Source organism: Eptesicus fuscus, chromosome 10, assembly GCF_027574615.1.
Source record: "Eptesicus fuscus isolate TK198812 chromosome 10, DD_ASM_mEF_20220401, whole genome shotgun sequence".
Lineage (NCBI taxonomy): Eukaryota > Metazoa > Chordata > Mammalia > Chiroptera > Vespertilionidae > Eptesicus > Eptesicus fuscus.
In genome coordinates, this window is record NC_072482.1 from 95,847,212 (window position 1) to 95,866,625 (window position 19,414).

Here is a 19,414-nt window from a genome sequence, read left to right on the forward strand (position 1 = left end):
TGTTTTTTCCTGGAGACAGGTTTAACCAACCTTCTGATGGACTGATAGAACTCTATTCAATCCCTCTACTATATTCGATTCTCCTGGAAGTTAATTTCATTTCTATTCTTTTGACAAGTGTCTTTGCACTTTAATATGCTTAATTACTTCATTAAGTCTAAAGTGAATCAGTAACTCTGTCCTCAGCCCCGTCAATGAAAGGACCTTGCTTTGAGTCAGGTCACTGTCCTCTCAAATTCTCTCCTTTTCCTTTAAAGTATTACAACTTCCCTTTGTAAACCACCGTAATTGATGAATATTGTATTTTTTTTATTTTTACAGTCAATGCTATTTGGTCTCATCAATTTGTTCAACAATTTCTTTGCTATTACTTTTTGCATGTCATTTCTTTGTCCTGTATTCATCTTATTTTTAATAAGTTTTATCTTTGGTAAGGACAATGATCCATGGGTTTAAAACAATGAAAAACCGAGCCTCTCAGTCTTGGTGAAATACTTCTAACTTGTCTTATTTGAAGGTGGTGATTTAATTGGCCATTGCATTGTAGGGTCACTGTTACCTTTCTTTGAGCATCCTGAGGGATTGTTCACTGTCTTCTGGCCTCAATTTTGTTAATGAGAAATATAATTTCAGTCTAAATTTGATCTTTTAATGTGTGATCTGTCTTTTGTTTCTAGTTGCTTTCAAATCCTTTCCTTGACTTTGGAGTGTTATCGTTTTTTTCTGAAAAGATCAGTATCTTCAATCTGAAAATCCACACCTTTATTTAATTCTGAAAGGTTCTCAAACATTCTTTCTTCAAACACCACCTTTGTCCACTCTCTGTGCTCTCCCACTCCCACAGGCCATGTCAGGGAGCTGCTCCGGTGGGGGTCCTCTGTCACCTCTGCCATCACCATCTCCCCGTGCCCCCTCTGCCACCTTTCCCATCACCATCTCTGTGCCCCCTCTGCCACTTTTCCCATCACCATCTCTGTGCCCCCTCTGCCACCTTTCCCATCACCATCTCCCCATACCCCTCTGCCACCTTTCCCATCACCATCTCCCCGTGCCCCCTCTTCCACCTTTCCCATCACCATCTCCCCGTGCCCCCTCTGCCACCTTTCCCATCACCATCTCCCCGTGCCCCCTCTGCCACCTTTCCCATCACCATCTCTGTGCCCCCTCTGCCACCTTTCCCATCACCATCTCTGTGCCCCCTCTGCCACCTTTCCCATCACCATCTCCCCATACCCCTCTGCCACCTTTCCCATCACCATCTCTGTGCCCCCTCTGCCACCTTTCCCATCACCATCTCCCCGTGCCCCCTCTGCCACCTTTCCCATCACTTTATCTCCATGCCCTGCCTCTGCGTTGGCCCCTGGCCCCTCAGGTCTATAACTCGGGCCCTAACTCTTCTTGCATCTGCCAATCCAGTCAACCTAGCTACTGGATTTTTAAGTTAATGATAGAATGATTTTGTGGAAGTTTTATTTGGTTCTTTTTACAGTAAAATAGTCTTCTATGTTTTTAAATGTTTTAAAAGTATTTCTCTTCGAATTTTATTCTGCTATCTCTAGTTGCTGGTTTCAGAACTCATTTCCACGCTCACTGGTCTACGGAGTCTTCCTTGTGACGACTCCGTTACCATGGAGATTGGTAAACGTTAGTAGTACATCCATGTTTGAAATACGTTATGTACCATCTGCGACCAGTGCTTGATGCCTGTGCAATTTGTAAGTCCTTCTGCAATAAATCCACAGCTGCCTCCACGGTTGAAAAACAGCGAGTTAAAGCTTTAGTCTGTGAATGTAATAATACGAAGTCCAAGTGGGGCCCTCATATATTAATAGATAAGGGCTTTTTCCAATTGTGACTCTAAGCAAGACCCTCGGAATTATTCACAAAAACAGTTATTCTCAATGATGTTTCATTTGCTAATTGAAGCTCGGATATGGAAAGTGTAAGAAGCTCCTGATGGAAGTTTTTTAATGAAACCCATTCATCTCACTGACTTTCTGACCTTTCAGTAGGACCTTATTACCTTACACATTTGTTTTGGGGATGAAATGTTATATTTAATAGCCTAGTCCAAGTTAGAGTTTTATTGCTTTTGACCAAAGGTTATTGTAAGATTTATAGATAAACTTGTCGGTACTATGTGACCTTTAAAAAGTTATGAAACTGTCAGGACACATGCCTGGGTTGCGGGCTCGATCCCCAGTGTGGGGTTTGCGGGAGGCAGCCAATCAATGATTCTCTCTCATCATTGATGTTTCTATCTCTCTCTCTCTCCCTCTCTCTTCCTCTCTGAAATCAATAAACATATATATTTTTTAAAGTGATAAAACCTGTTTTTTAAAAAAGAGAAACTCTGTGCGTGAAAGTACTTGATGCCGTTGTAGTTAACACGCAGGGAGTCATCAGTCAGTCTCCCCGTCGTTTAGCTGAAGTCCACAGCAGCCCTTGCTCTCCATCCCCCTGCACGCAGCTCTCCTTGAATTCTGGATTTCTTGTGTAAACTTTAAAGAAAGATTTCCCAATTCTGTGGTTTCAAAACTATTTTTATGGTACTAGTAAAGACAGTAGGGTATAAATTTGTTTTAAAAATTAGTTATCTTAACAGCAAATAATTTACAAAACTGAATAAAGGTTTATTGCTAAATAAACAAGTAAAATGGCCTTTTGTAAGTTTAAGTGAGCAAAGCCAGCAATTTTGAAAAACTCTAAGGGATAGTAGTCAATAGTGGGTCTTCTAACTAATATCTTCTTTAGATTTTGCTTTTACTCTTAAAGTACTTTCAATCTAGATTATTTTTTAAAAGGAGATGTTAGCCCTGGCTGGGCGGCTCAGTTGGTTGGGTGCTGCCCGGTGCACCAAAAAGCTTGTGGGTTCAATTCCCGGCCAGGGCACATACCTAAGTTGCAGGCTGGACCCCATGTTGGGGCCCGCGTGGGAGGCAGCCAATCGATGTTTGTCTCTCACATCAATGTTTCTCTCTCTACCTCTCCCCCTTCCTCTCTGTAAAATCAATCAAACAAAACAAAAACAAAACATATTCTCTGGTGAGGGTTAAATAAAATAACAAAAATAAAAAGATTTATGTTGTTAGAACTAATATATTATTTATGGACATATATTTATAAGTTTGCTTTCTATAATACCATGAAAAACAGAAACTTTTCCTCCTGAAGTTTTAAAAGTAAACAGAATAAAAATTAAGTCCTCAGCCCTAGCTGGTCTGGCTCAGTGGACAGAGCGTCGGCCTGCAGACTGAGGGGTCCCAGGTTCGATTCCGGTCAAGGATACAAGCCTGGGTTGTGGGCTTGATCCCCGTGGGGGGGGGGGGGGTGTGCAGGAGGCAGCCGATCAATGATCCTCTCTCATCATTGATGTTTCTATCTCTCTCTCCCTCTCTCTTCCTCTCTGAAATCAGTAAAATATGTTTTTTAAAAAATTTGAGCCCCCAGTGATTTCCAGTGAAATGAGGGTAAATAGGAGCACGATGGAGCCCATTCTGATCCTCTATTAAATATTCACAACTTCCGGAAAGGGACATATCACTGTGATCCTGACGGAGGAAAAAATGGTGTCATCTTTGTAGCACGCATAAATGCATGGGATCCATAAATTTAAGGAAGCGCACCCCCCCCCCCTCATGCCCCAGGGTCAGTGTGCAGCCCAGGCCCTGGGCATGCTCCGGGGTCCCCAGCTCGGCCATCGCTCCCCGCTGAGCATGCCTCTCAGAGCTCCCCAGGGCGGACTCAAAAGGTCAGGATTGAGATCCAGCACGTGCCTCCTGAGCAGTCACCTGTCAGTGCCAGACACCTTCCCAGCAGTGACAGGCCCCCGAACAACAGAACTGCGCGCCGCAATGAATGAACGGCCAGGGTACACAGGACGGCCTGCAGGGCGGTGGGCGGTGGGCGGTGGGCTGAACTGAAATCTAGTTTAAAGCAGCACCAGCCACTCAGGGTCCGGAGGGGAAGGGGACATTGTGTCCAAAGCTACAGGAGGAGCAAGGGAGGCCAGACTGGCCTGGGGGCAGAGGCGCAGTGTCCCCAGAGGCAGGAGGACGGTGAGGAGCAGAGGGACAGGCACGCCCTGCGGGGACTGCAGTCGGGAGCCACAGCGGGTCAGAGCCCAGGAGTGTGGGAAGGGGAGTAGGAAGGCGCACGTCGGAGCAGGGAGCTCGGTCAGGGCGGTGGCGGTGCCCCGGGTAAAGCAAGCCGGGCTTAGACTGAGCCAATGGCGAGCGAAGTGTGGGCTGCGGGTGCAACGGGGACTTGCTTGGAGTCAGAATCAATAGGGTTGCTGATGGATTAACCCCAGGATTTGAAGCAAGGCAACCATGGCTGACCCCTGGTCTGGGGGGCGGGGCGGGAGGGTGTCAGGAGGCTGAGAGAAATCAGCTTCGCAAGGTCACCTGATCCTGCGGATGAGAACAGGAAAGGAACTGGAGCCTGAGGCGACGTGAAGGTCACTGGCAACGTGGGCAAAGGGACTGCAGGGAAAGGAAGGGGGGCGGGTGGAGAGAGCGTGGGCGTGAGGACCCCCGACACCCGCACTGTGGGAGCTGGTGAGAAGGGAGCAGGAGGTGGATGGAACGCGTCAGAAAATGAAAAATGCATCAGCTCCTGGTTGCAAATGGGTTCCCCAGCCCTGGGCCAAATTCATCAACTGGAACAATATTATAGCGATAGAAATGGCACCCTAGCCCACGGGCAAGGAGAAGAGAGAGTTGCGCATAAGAATGCCACCCTGTCACCATCAGAACACCGTCCACAGGGTTTAAAGAAGTCTGTGGCCTCAGAATACAACGGCAAGTTGTTATTCCAACGTTACGGCAACAGCGATGCAGGGATCACAGACAGCCCAGCACTGACGCGCAGGCCAGGACAGGACCTCAAAAGACAGGTGTGGGCAGGAGAGGTCGGCTGGGGGCAGGGAGCTGGGCGTTAAGGACAGGGGTCATCCTGGCCTTCTCTCTCTCACTCAGTCTTTTATTCAATTCACTGTCTTTCAATTGTTCCCTCTTTTTCTCTCTCCCTTCATCCTTTCTCATATTGCTTTTATTTTTTTTTTTTCAAAACTCTTGAGAATAAGAATCCTGTGCGCACCCAATATTTGTTTTCTGAAGACGTATTTTAAAATGGGAGGAAAAAACAACTGTCGCTCTAAGCTGAGTAGAAGAGACGCTCTTTAAACACGATGACGGGGAGGAACGTAAAATGATACGAAGGACAAGCAAGTTACAGCAATATTTATATTAGATCCGACGGGGACAAACTGCGTGATGATGACAAGGAAGATGAGGAATCGAGACACAGGGAACAGTTCACCAGACGATTATAATAGTACTGAGCCTCCATGTGCCTAACAACATCGCCTGGGAGGCAGTCCCAGGGGTGAAGCCGGCCTGGGAAGCCAGCCTCCGGACGGACCGGCTGCAGGCCGCAGGCAAGTGACTAGCCCTCTGTGGGCTCAGCGTCCTCATGTTGAAAATTGGGACAGTGTACTACCTACCTCTTACCCCTCGTGAGGATTAAATAAATGAATACACACAAGTATTTACAGCAGTGTCTGGTTGACAAACATGGGCATTTTTATTGTTGCTGTTATTAACGTGGTTAGTACTGTTGCCTCAAACCACACAAGGAAAAAGAAATTAACAGAATTCCAAGGAAAATTTGACATGTCAACCATCTTACTAGGAGACTTTTAACTTGCTTCTCAAAGCAAGACAAATATGTTTTTAAAGTGTTTGAGAAAGCTGTGAGATAGTTGCAATAAAATATTTAAACAGGCTGCCTTATCTTTGAAATAATTCCAAAAAGTGTAAATAAAACATTCAAAACTCAAAATAGACAGTAAAAATTAAATGAAAAACAACAACCAGAGATGAAAAAATAAGATGACAGACGTGAAACTAGTTATAGACATAAATGTGTATGACAATGTATTTAAAAAGCCTTAGAACACATCTATAATAATAAAAGCATAATATGCTAATTAGACCGGACAGCCAAATGACCTTCTGGATGTCCTTCTGGATGAAACCATGGTGGCAGGGGATGAGGCAGAGGCGGTTAGAGGTGATCAGGCAGGCAGGCGAGCAGTTAGGGCAATCAGGCAGGCAGGCAGGTGGTTAGAAGCCAGCAGTCCTGGATTGTGAGAGGGTGCAGGCCAGGCTGAGGGACTTCCCCCCGCCCCCCTCCCCTCACCATCCCATGCACGAATTTTGTGCACTGGGCCTCTAGTTAAATTATAAAGTCAATGATTTGCTATTTATGAAAGACATATAAAATGCCAACATAAGCAAAAAGAAAGAGAATTAGTAAAACATATAAAAAACACAAATAGCAATATAGTACCCAGGACACTTTTATTATGAAGGTAAAATTAAAGATAACCTTGTTATATATATTGGGAGCTGAATGATGTAGCAATGTATTTTTTTTTAATTGTACAAAATAATATTCTATAACATTTTCAAATATCCTTGAGAAAACGGGTATTGGGCATATTTTCCATATATTTTTACTCTGAATAAAGCTAATGTCATGAGTGTACAGGAATGTAGAATAAAATTGATGTCTGTACATACTCCACGTGGGGTTCATTTTCCACGCCCCACTTCCAGGGGCCAGGTGAACCTTGGGTCAGGACTGCTTGCTTCCTCGGTTGGTGGGGAGGGTCAAGGTCATGAGCAGGCTGGAGACAGTCCTCCCGCTTGGGGACTGGAGAACATCTGATTAACTGAGACTCACAGTAGACACTCAGGAGCAGCGTGGAGTGGCTACCGGTTACTCAAACCCAGGAGCAGGCAGACACATAACTAGAGACTCCAGAACCTTCCAGCTGAGAGGGAGCTGGGGGTATAACCACCTGATAATGTAAAGAGGCCTTCTCCATGGTGCTGATGGGCTCCTCGCTAATTATAAGGTGATAATTGGACACTGGGGACATTTCTAAGGATCTGAAATGAGACATTGCGCCGGTTCCTAGGAATGCGGCATCTTTTGCTTGGGAGTGGGTTGGATCCGCAGTCTGAGTCTGCGGGCTTCTTCCCTCCATGATATCAGCGTCACTTCTGTCACCTTGCAGGTGGTAAGTCAGGTCATGGGTAGATACTCTATGGAGGACACGGCTAGAACAGAGCTCCTACATGTGAACATATCCCAACACACCATCGCTTTCCTCAGCTCCGTGACTGTAACTTCATTGTCCATTTCCTGTCGGGGCTGGTACTGTTGCAAAGGTCAGGACAGGAGGCCATGGAGGCATGGGGTGAGTAAGGGATGCGTCTGTTCTAGAAGAAGCTGAAGAGAGATTGCTGGTATTTTGACTTTGAGGTGCAAGTGGCCTGTTCCGGTCCGGCCCACTGCGGGTCTCTCATTTCTTGTTGATGACACCGGCATCCTGTCACTGAGGCTCCAGGGACAGCCACGGGGTCACGCTTTACCTTCACTCTCGTGGTCACGAGAATATGTCCTGCACACTGCACTCCCCACCTGTTAGATTCTTGTTAGAAATCCAGATGCTCATCTCTTTTCTACTTTTCTTCTCTTTTTGGATTTATTTTTATACCTATCTTTTCAGCATACATACTATGAGATTCTTATATTCTTTTCAACATAGCATTTGTGCAAAATGATTAAAAGAGGAAAAACTAACCAAAAACAACAAACAAACCTGGACAAGTACTAAAATGCTTCCAGGCTAGATTATTTATGACTCTACCCTGCTAAGATGGACAGGCCTGTGATGTTGACCCACGGCACCTGGAGGTCGGTCCCCGGAGGCCGCAGAGCCGGCTCGCCCTGAGCGGGGGCCCTGGCCGGCTGCCCTGCGGGGGGCGCTGTGCTCACGCGCCTTGTCCTCCGTCCCGCAGGTGGAGATCGAGAAGCTGGACTACCACCACTACCTGCCCCTGTTTTTCGACGGGCTCTGCGAGATGACCTTTCCCTACGAGTTCTTCGCGCGGCAGGGGATCCACGACATGCTGGAGCACGGCGGGAGCAAGATCCTCCCCGTCATCCCGCAGCTCATCATCCCCATCAAAAGTAAGTGGGCGGCCACGGCCTCCGCGGCCTCCCGGCCGCCTTAGGACCACTCGCTGATGACGCAACGAGACCACCGACGGAGGCTAAGCCCGGTTCGGGGGGATTTTCATAAATTGGCGCCTGGGGCCACACCGCCCCGGTGTCCTAGTGGGTCCACCCATACTGGGAGAGTAATGACTCGCCGCGGGAAACAGGACTGAGCTTGGGAACGGCTCGGCCGGCGAGCCTGCGCCGCTGTCTGTTCCCAGCCACGTGGGTCAGGAGGAGCCTCTTTTCCCGCTGCCCTCCGCCCTCCATCCCGCATCGCCATGAGCCAGTGACGCGCTGTTACACCGCTGTGGCCGCATGCCACTGTTCGCTGGAATTTGTATAGATGCACTATAGTTCACATGTAGGAGCTCTGTTCCAGCTGTGTTCTCCCTAGAGTATCTACCCATGACCTGACTTACCACCTGCAAGGTGACAGAAGTGACGCTGATGTCATTTCTCTGACAACTTATTTCTCTCAGCGTTGGGAACTGCCTCCCATCGTGTTGACTTAATTTGTAGGATGCGCTTTGTTTTCAAGTGTGTCAGCATTTACTAACGTGGTGAGAGGGCACCAGGGTTTGCTCGCCTGCACGCCCGCCTGTGGCTCTCCGTGAGCAGCAGCACTCCTCTGGGAGCTGGTCTGCGAGGAGGCGCGGCGGCGGCCGCCAGGGGTTACAGAGGGACCCTGGCCTGCAAACCGCCGCACGTAAGGCGGTGGCCCCCTTAGGGCCGCTCCAGTGAGCGGGGTCACCGGCTGTGAAGGACGAACGTGCAGACACGGCTGAGGCAACCTGAGCAACAACATGTTCAAGAGCAGAACCTTCCAGTGAAAGAACACCCGCAGGAAAAACACGCCACGTAAGGGTGACGTGTCAGAACCCATATCCTGTTCCCAAAATTCTCCTGAGAATTCTATTTAACTAGAAAGGAGCAAGTGCAATTGAACTGTGCCACCCTTTATTTGTGGTCTAATAATTTTATTTATAGATCTTGGAAATTTCCAGGTAAATTCTTTGAAAAGTGATAATAACTGTAAAAATGGCAATGCTTTTTAATTCAAGAAGGAATTGTCCCATTTGTTCTGAAAATGCTCCTCGGGATCATTTTGGTTACAGAATGCAGAAAGAAAACGGGTTCCGATTGTCACGAAGAGCTGTTTGCTTAGTAAGTCACGTGCCCAGCGCTCCAGAGACGGCCTCCCCGCAGGCCTGGGGCCACTGCGGCTCTGGTTTCTGCAAGGCCGCCTGAAAGCTGGGCCTCAGGGGGCTCCGCGTCGATCCGCGGCCCGCACGCCTACTCATCCCCGGCGGGAAAGAGCGGCGTTCCCAGACTCTGTCCCAGGATTCCCGGAGGTGGTCAGAGTGTTGCTCTGGGGGGGCGGGGGGGGAGCTTCTGCCGAGCTCTGGCCTGTGTCCAGGGGAATGGAGCGTGCTGACCGCTTAGCCCAGATGATGTAGCTGCGTCAGAGCGGGCGCGGAGCGGGCAGGCGTTAGCTTCCCCGGCACAGGCATCCCCCGCGGAGGCGCTACCCCACGGCAGCTCCTCTGCTCCCCGCGCTGCCGCGGTGCGTGCCTGGGACCCACGGGACTCACTGGGCTGATGAGCTGGGAATGGGCGCTACGTGTGCTCTCTTCAAGTCAAGCACTTGGGGCCCGTGCACAGCCCCCCACCTCCTCCTCCTCGCCCCGTTGGCCTGATCGGATCTCCACCCTGAGAGAAAGTATTCTCCTGGGAAACCGCTGCGGTTGAAGGGCCAGTCTATCGCTGCAGCCAACTTCGCCCATACTGACCCATCCAGGTTCCCCGATGAGACCGTCGCCATTGAGGGCAGTGGCTTCCGGACGTTCGGTACCTGGGGCTGGAGCCCATCGTTCTCTGTGCTCTTTGGGAACTGGGGTGGCCCTTGCAAAGGCCCTGGGCCCGCCTTTCTGTGCAAGTTAAGTCCATCTCCTTGAGTTCTCAGCCCCAAAGCAAGGCGACGAGTAGGTACTTCAGAGAGTTGCTGTGATCATGAGGCGAGGCCGTGGGGAAATGCCCAGGTCGGGCGTAAGCAGCTCTTCGTCAGCGAGGCGCTGGGCTGCGTGTGGGCAGTGATGGCCGGTGGGGCTGTGAGAGGCCGGTAGCCGGAGGTTGCTTTCTCTCTCCTTCCCTCTCTCTCCATTTCTCTCACTCGTCATCTGTCCACTACCTCCCCACTTTCAGTTCCCTTTCAAGAAAGTCATGCTCTAAAACTGGTGTCACTCCACGTGAGTTCCTGCGCAGAAGAATGTGCCAGTAGGTGCAAGAGCGTAGCAGCCCGAGGCGGAGGTCAGATGGCCTCAGAAGCATTGGAACAGTTTCCTGGTCAGCCAGAGGGGAGATTCCGTCTGGACCTGTGAGGGGGGTTGGATGCCCGTGTGGATAGGGAAAAGGAGTCAGAGTGATCCAGAACCAAGATGGTGGCCGTTCAAACTAGAAAGGAATAATCGAGTAAAAGGGAGACGGAGCGGAAGATTGCGTTTTCCAACTGAACTCACCACGTACTGACTGTCCCTTTCCTGTTCTCAAGTAAACAACTGCTCTGGCTCTTCCAGCGCTGCGCCATGCTCAGGAGCAAGGCCCAAACTCAGACCGCCTGGTCAGAATCCCACCCCTGCCAGGCCAGCTGTCTGACCAGTTAACCACACCGAGGCTCCCCGTCTCCATTTGTAAAGTTGGGACAATAGCGTATCCATCCTGTGTGCTATGTCGGTGGTTAATGAGCTCATCTCTTTCAGGCCCTCAGCAGACGGAGCACATGGTGTGTGATAAATGTTATCACTGTCACTGCTGTTTACCCTGTATCCTCATCACCACCGTCCCCACCATCGTCATCTCCGTCTTGACTATGGCAGCAGCTTGTAGTCACACCCGCTGAGACCTCATCCTGGGAGTCTCCGTCCTTCCTGGTGAGGGCTGAGCCCCAGCCCGGGGAAAAGCACTACCACAGGTGTCCCTGGCTTGTCAGAAGGTGCCCGCACACCCAGCTCCCTCACAACGACTCGCTCCTTAAGGACAGGCTACGTGAGCTCAGGACTCAACAGGTGTCTAGTCCGCTCGCTCAAGGGCTGCGCGAGTCTGCAGATCTGCATGTGTCTCCTGCCTCGGTCCGAGCCCGGCCCCGGCGCCCCCCAGGGCTTGGTGGGAAGGATGCTGGGAGGAAGTGGGGTCTGGCCACTCTGAGCACAGGCCATGGGCTCATCAAACCAGAGCCCAGCTTGCCGTTTACCAACACCAGTTCTTTCTTCTCTCAGGGGGTTATAAAGCAGCTACCCAAACATGACGCAAGGATTAGCACATCTTAACCTGTAGGCAGTTAGCACAGTGCCCATCACGATGGCTGTAACAGCCACTTGTTTTTACCTCTTTGGTGCTCCCTCATGGTCATATCGCTACAGACTTCCTAACTTCGGGTCATCATAGATTGGATAGATTTGTGTTCTGTAACTTGCATCCACGTGGCAGTAAAGATCGAGATGGGACGTGGGCCCGGTCAAGGACAGGCCGCTACGTATCCCTCCAGGGACTCGGCAGGTGGACATCAGACCATGGCGCCTGTGCTTGGATCCGATGGGTCACACATCACAAAAGGAAGCGTCGAGCTTTCCGCCTGCAAAAGAAGGCGTGCTGACCCAGCGGTTTGTGAACTCCCTTCTGAGTAAACGCGTAGCCGTGTGAGCTGAGCTGGCTGGCTCATTGCAGGGAGCACGCTCGGGCCCCTGCAATCACCGCTGTGTTCCTGGGAGCTCTCGATCCCGTGCTTGATCAATCCCAGAACTGATCACACAGCGACTCAAGCTCGGGCTGTGTAGTTGCTCCAGCTCTCTCTCGGGGAGAAAAGGGCCTCTCCTTCTGGGAAATTGATAAATTTGCCCGTTTTTCTATTTTGTAGTGGAGCTCTCAGCGTTCTTGCTTTGTGAGAGCCGGTGTATATTGTAACCTTCGTAGTTGACTCCTCCTGGGGGAAGGCTGTGGCGAGTGTAGGCACCCTCTTCCCGGGAGGGACGCACAGCCAGTGTCAGGAGCAGCGTTGTTGGTTGTCCTCTGAGATGGCGCCAAGGCTGGCTGCCTCCTGCGGTCGTCACTCCGTCACGCCCTCTGTCATCCTTCCAGCTGAACTGAGCCAGCTGCGAGGGGCGGGGCAGGGTATTGCTAAGCTTCCTCCCGGTTCCTGTTACCGTGTTCAATGTGCACGAGGAGCCACCAGACCCCACGTGGCTGCAGCGAGGCGGGAAAGGGGCGTGTGGGTTGCACTGTTCTCTGGGGTCCTCTGTGTGAGTTCTCAGTCGGCCGTGTTGGGTCCGGATTGTTGAGACCATTTAGATAACAGAGTCCTTTCATCCTTAAAACTAAGTCAGTCATGTAAAGAAGGCCCAAACACTCTTACGAAATACTACATTGTGTTCTGTGGTCCTAAAGTCAGACTGTGTTCTTGTCTGTAAAGAAGAAAGGGAGGAGAGAGAAAGGGATGCTTTTTGATGTGACCCTGCTGGGAAATGAATTAAAGAAAACATCGTAACCGCTGTCAGAGGCTCACTCCACGTCTGTAAGAGCTGAGCTCAATCTGTGATGTTTCAATTGTCCCCAAATTAACTGTGCACAGCAGTTGAGTTCTGTTCTGAAAGGAGAAAAATTTCTATGGTTTTAAAACCTAAATTTGGTCTGAAAACATATTTTGGTTTATTTTATTCTGTAATTTAATAAATTATATGGTTAGTGCCTCTAAAGGCACTAATTTTGAATTAGCAAAATGTAATTCAACTAATATGCTGTTGGGCCCATAATCTCAAATATTAATTAAATATTTGAACTTCAGAAAAAATCATACTTAATATACTTTAAGACATCTATAGTAGGCAATTCATAGAGATAGGAAGTGGGGTAGAGGTTACTAGGCTGTGGGGGGTGGGGGAGAGGGAAATGGAGAGTTTTTGCTTAACGGATATAGAATTTCTGTTTTGGATGATAGAAAAGTTTACTCAATAAAATAAAAATAAATTATTTGAGAAGAATAAATAAGAATGATTGGAAAAAAAAAATGCCCACCCTCAGCATGACAACACTATGTTTTCTTTTAGGAAATGTGGCCCCTGTCATGTGACCAAAAAGAAATATTAGAAAGCAAAGATCAATTTAGCAATTTTTTTTATATTACTTACTAGAGGCCCTGTGCACGAAATTCGTGAACTCAGGGGGGGGGGGGTCCCTCAGCCCAGCCTGCACCCTCTTGCAGTTAGGGAGCCCTCAGGGGATGTCCGCCTGACGGTGAGGAGCGGGCCTAAGCTGGCAGTTGGACATCCTTAGCGCTGCCGTGGAGGTGGGAGAGGCTCCTGCACCACCGCTGCGCTCGCCAGCTGTGAGCCTGGCTTCTGGCTGAGCAGCTCTCCCCCTGTGGGAGCGCACTGACCACCAGGGGGCAGCTCCTGCATTGAGCGTCTGCCCCTGGTGGTCAGTGCATGTCATAGTGACGGGTTGTTCCGCAGTTCAGTTGTTTTGCATATTAGCCTTTTATTATGTAGGATAGAAGCCAACTGAATTTGCTCAAAAACAATTAGAACCAGTGAGGGAATTAAGTAAGTTCACAGTTATAAATATACAAAAATCATTTGCTTTTATGTATTTATTGTCAATAATTTTTAGAGAGCATATTGGGACAAAATGATCTTACACAAATAGTAACAAAATCTAAAATTCCTTTGAGTAGATATCACAAAACTATGCAAAATCTACATGAAAAACACTATAAAGCCTAATTAAAAATAAGAAAAATTGAAGCGATATTTACTTCTAATGGAAATATTTAGTCAGAAGTAAAGAGGATCATTTCCCCTGAAACCATTCTCTACATTTATTAGAAATTTTAACAAAGCACCAAGCATATTTTTAACCTGACCAAATTTAAAGTCTTAAAGTTTGTCTCAAAATATAGATGGTTAATAATAATCAAGAAAACATTGAGAAAGAATAAGGAAAGACATTTGAATTCTGCTACATTAAACACACATGAAGTCAGCATCATGAAGAAGAATACTTCTAGGGAAATATGCAAAGTATATTCACAATTTTGTAATAAGCAGTGCAAAACTGTGTTTTAGTGGAATGAAATCCTATGTCTATGTATGCCTATGGAAAAGAGAGTCTCTCCTGTTAGCATCTGACTATATAAATGTCCAGTATTTTCTGTTTAAACTGTATCCTATAAAATGAGATGATAGTGAAAGTATGCTTTATCACCTACTTCTTTACTCACTTGCATCTTATAAACATTTTCCTATTATTAAAATATTTTTCTATCAGATGACTTTAGTAACTTCATAATTTTCCTTTATATGGCTATACTAGATTTTATTTAAATAAGCAATTGTTTTGAAACATTTAGATTGTTTGTAATTATAAACAGAAATACTTATAACCTCCTTTCCTCTACATCTTTCTCACAGCTGCACACGTCCTTAGCCTGAGTGCGCCGAAGTGAAGGTGCTGGGTCAGGGGTTACAGGCATAGCGTGGGAAGGTCGGGCGGTCTTCAATGTGCGAGCTACAAGGGGCCTCTTTCCCAGGCCTGTTCCCAGACTCACTTACTAGCTTTTCAAAACTGTTTCGTTAATATGATATTCAAAATTATCTTTTAATTATCACTGACGTTGAACATTCGAGAATAGTAATTGTTCATTTGTATTTATTATCTTGTGCATTATCTAGTCCTATTCTTTGCCTATTTTCAAATGAGAAGATTCAGTCTTTTATTGGTTTGTGAAGCTATTTTTATAACAAGGATATTAACATTTATGGCACCCGTCAACAATGTCTTTAGAATTTGTTTGCTTTTGCATTTTGTTTGTTGTTTCCAGTATTAAAAGAAGGAGAGCTGTCTCCATTTTTCCTGATTCCACAGTAGTGAACCCTATCTAATTAGCAGAAAATGTTCTCCTTTTGCACACAATATAGCAGTCAGAGAATTTATGCTTGAGGAACTCATACATGTAGCTTATAACCATCTAAGGTGAATGGTTTAACACTTTGACTTTATTTTGTCCTTATTCTTCACCAATTTCTATATATCTGAAGACTGTCCCATGTTGATTCTTCTCAAAGGCGGTAAGGTAAGCAGTGCAATGGAAATCCGATTTCCTGAATAGAAAGGTTCCGCTGGCTGATCTATAATGTCAGTGGGCTTCCCATGTCAGACCCTTTTCAAAAACCTTAAATCTTGAGTTCAAAGTCCTCACTGAAGTCTTGACAGTAGCTTTCAGGGCCATCGATTCGAGAATAAACACATTTCTTCTCTTTCAAGCTGGGGAATCGTATTCTCTTTATACCTGTTAACACACTTTTTCAAAAGAAAAGAACTTTGTTTCAAAAAAAATAAAAATCAACCTCTTTTTTACTCATTTCTACTGGGATATTAAGAACAAAAAGACTTACAACTCAATGGAACGTCTGAAGAATGAGGGAGAAAACTAGAGGCACTGGCGGGGAAATGGGCCCTGGAAAAGCGCCCTCCGGAGGAGGTGAAGGGCTTGCATGGGGCACACCCTGGTCCTGGAGGAGGATGTAGGGTTCCCCTCTAGGTGCCAGGAAGGGTAACAGTTGAGGCATTTTACTTGTCAACCATTGTTAGTCCTATAACATTGATCGCAACCATCTTAATCTAATGGGGGTCACAATAAAAGGAAATAATTATTTCCTAGTAGATCTACTACCCATCATGAGAGAGATAGTTAACTGATCACCAAGTAATCAATTACATATACATAGAGGCATAAAGCGAATCAACAAAAGTTTGATGTTATTATTACTCATCTGGATAAAAAGATTGCTCCTTCATCCGTGTATCCTATATGGAAAGTGGCCAACCATGGTGGTCGGTGGGCTTGCTTTGGCCTGTTTTGAGCTGTGGCGTGCACACCCTAACAGAAGAAGCCTGTGGTAGCTGTGCTCAGGAGCCACTAGGGCTGCCAAAAGCTTTCCTACAGTCACCCGAGGGGCTCTCCCCACGCCCAGACAGCCCTCTCTTCTCGTTCCTTCGACAGGTTCTCCTACTCGTGATTCTTCAGTGTCAACAGAAAGGCTTTCTTGAAAAAAACAAAACCCACAAATTGGAATGAGAACTATACACACTCCATTACACATTTTTTGAATATACAGTATATAAAAACGCACTTGTGTAGTTCCGTTTCAATGCCTCGTCTTCACTAAACAGTTTATACAACATCCAGCTAGATGTGGCTCTGAGTCCTGTTTAGGAGGGGCTTTAGGGGAGAGGGGGGAGTACAGAGAGAAGGCAGATGCCAGGACCTTAAGCATATGATCTGTTTGGTTGATAAAGCAAGACAGGCTCTCTCAGCCTGGGAGAAAGTACTCGCCCTCACCTTCCTCTTACACATCGGCCCACATGTGCATACGTCTCCCTGCCACTTCTAAACGATCCCAGAAACATGTACACACGGCGATAAAAGCACGCAGGAGGCTGTTTCTGTGCTGCCTGGGGCTTTGGTCGCCCATCACTAAGGAGAACTTGATCCATAGGAGCAGGAGCAGGACTTGCGGTAAAAGAACGCCTTTGTCCAGGAGGGGGCAGTCTCTAGCATGCTGCTCCCTCTCCTGCGATGCTCTTCACACAGGTAACATCTGCTCACCTCTTGGGCCTGTTGCTGAGTCTGGGAGCCTTCCCCACTTCTAGCCTGGCCTGAATGCCCCTTCTGAGTTGCTGTTTAAATGCCTCACCCTTCTGATGAGTCCTTATCCTACTTGTGTGTGTGTTCAGTATCTTCTTCCACACTAACATATGCCCCAGGGGCGTGAGTACACATCTGTCCTATTCAGGTCTCTGTCTCCAGTTCCTAGAACACTGACTGGCACATAATACATCCTCCATAAACATTTGCCGAATGAGGGTTAAGTTAACTAATACATGGAAAGTGCTCAGTTTAGTTCCTGCCACACAGAGGTGCTCGATGCACGTTAGCCGCTAGTGTGTGAGCCGCCACAGATCTGCCCCACGCCGAAAGCGTGTCGGGACGCACTGGGAGACGTTCTGAAAGCATGTTCGCTGCCCATAATCTTCAGAACAGCGTTCCCACGGGCTTCTGTTCTCTTCCGCTAAACTGAGCGGCATCAGTAGGCAAGGCTCGGTCACACCTGACTTCCGGAAAAGACGAATCAACTTTCAGAGGAGATAAGACCAGAAAAAGGGCCTCACTCCTGCCTATGAGACACTCCACATGCCCTCTCCTCCCCACTGTCCCAGGGTTTCCTGACACTCTGCTCTTAACTATCTCATTACTATCGCGTTCAGGCTAACTTACAGCATTCTTATTTTTTAGTGTTTTTCAGAATGTAGGGTTTGGCCTGCAATGTGTCTAAATGCTGTAGTGATGAGCCATCATGAAACGGAATCCCATCGCTCTGTGGGATTCGTTCATCTCCAGTCATCATGTTTGTGTTTCTTCAAACCAAGGAAGAGTGTGGTCCGGACGCACCAGGTGCGGTGGGGCTGCCCTGAGGTGTTTTCAGGCCCCAGTCCCACTTTGTTGCTGGGAGGAATGTAACCGCTTATTTTTAAACACTTGCTTGTGCTTCCAGAGGAAATAGCTGTGAAACCACTAAACGATTCCTTATAGTCTTGGATTCTTAGCTGAGAATTCAGTTTGGTTCAACGTTACCCTCAGTGTCCCCTGTGTGACTGGCTCGTTTGTACTTTATTCTGGAGGAAATGGGGTTGGGGGGACTCTCAATGCTTTGAGCGGGTGGTGAGATCATCAGAAATGCTCTAGGAAGGGGAATTCAGCAGCTGTGTGAAAAGACAGGTTCGGAGAGCAGAGAAAGAACAGAGGGAGGTCTGTTAGATGCCATGACTGTGCTCCAGTGGGGAGTTCAAGGGCCAGAACCGAGGGAGGTGGTGAGGAGGGAGACCCCGGACCAGAAGCGTGAAAGAGAGAACAGAGAACCAGTGCGTAAGGAGCAGAGTGAGGATGGAGAGACGCGAGTAATGGGGGTCTGGACCAGGAGAGCGGAGGAGTGGACGTGGGGATGAAACCAGAGGAGCGGAGGTGAGGATGGGGAGGAGGACATGCATTCAAGAGACACTGCAAAGACAGGACAAGAGGACCTCCCACATGAGGGATGCGAGGGGTCAGAAACAGCATCTGGCCCTGGTCGGCTGGGAAGCTGGCTGTCTCCTTACTCAACAGGGAGCCCGAGGACCAGGAGAAAGCTTATGGCAGGAACTCACCTTCGGAACAAACTGAATTTGGGAGGCTGTCAAGATCCAGGCTGTTGGAAATGCGGCCCAGAGTTCAAGAATGATGTCAGGACGCCTCCCAGGTTCATCGAGTGCAGCATCGTCCCTTCTGAAAGCCTGGTTCCTTTTGCCCCTCCACAAAGGGCACGTGCTTTAAGGTCATGGTTGACCTTTCTTTTTTTTAGAAGGTAGAACATCTTACTAATAAGAGTCTTTGACTTCACGTTGGAATAGTCGGGGGCCTCACAGGGTATGAGTCACACCTTTGATCTTCAATAGTACATGCGCTCCAGAGCTCTTCTACATAACCCTTCGAACTGGTAGTCATCTTAGAGTGTCAGTAACAGGTTCCCACGATCGACTAGGACCGAGGAAGTGTGGGGCTGTCGGCCACGTTCACGCAGCCAGTGACCAGTGCCCTGGTCCCAGCCTCTGACCTCCTCGCTGGAAGGAGCAAGTGGCACCTTCCAGACCCTGCCCGTGTGAGAGCAGGGACCCCGTCCCCTGTCCTTCTGCACGGGCACCTGGTCTGTGCTCTCGGAGGTGTTCTTTCTAGCCAGCTTGTAGTTCTCCGGTCTCTCGTAGTGGTTTACGGGCGATTCCTTTCAAAGTTCTAAACATTGGAAGTTTTGTTTTCCTTCCCTGCGTTCCTGAGAGTGTAAAACATTGTCAGCTGCGTTCACCTCTACCAAGAACGTTCTTGGTGTTTGTAGCCAGCCTGTGGCTTCCACTCACACAGAGACCAGGCCCCCTTCCCAGACCAATGCTTGTCTCATGGTTTGAAGAGCAGTGTGGCTTGTTAACCGGAAATGTACCTGTTGTCAACCTTCCGGGATCCTTTCACTCCCGCGACACTAACTGGCCTTCTCTGTCTCGTGCTACCTGTCCATCACCGCCTCTTCCGCGGGAGACGATGAGCCGCTTTGCAGGGATGCTCAGGAATCGCTACCGGCTGGAGAACAGATAACACACCAGCAAGTTCCTGGTTAAGGCGCTAAGGCCGCAGCGCGTCGCTCAAAGCTGTAATGACGAGGCTCGTCCCACTGGTGACCCCCAGCAGAGTCCGGTTTAGTTAAAT

General features: G+C 48.2%; 1 protein-coding gene across 2 annotated transcripts in view; it reads left to right on the forward strand.

Annotated features, from left to right (window-relative positions):
- The window catches only part of PACRG (parkin coregulated), a 322,109-nt gene that overhangs the window by 149,519 nt on the left and 153,176 nt on the right, over window positions 1-19,414 (forward strand). For both annotated transcript variants that reach the window (XM_054722617.1, XM_054722616.1), the window contains exon 3: window positions 7,875-8,046. In XM_054722617.1, coding sequence (XP_054578592.1) covers window positions 7,875-8,046 — 172 coding nt within the window. The remainder of the gene's footprint in view (window positions 1-7,874; window positions 8,047-19,414) is intronic.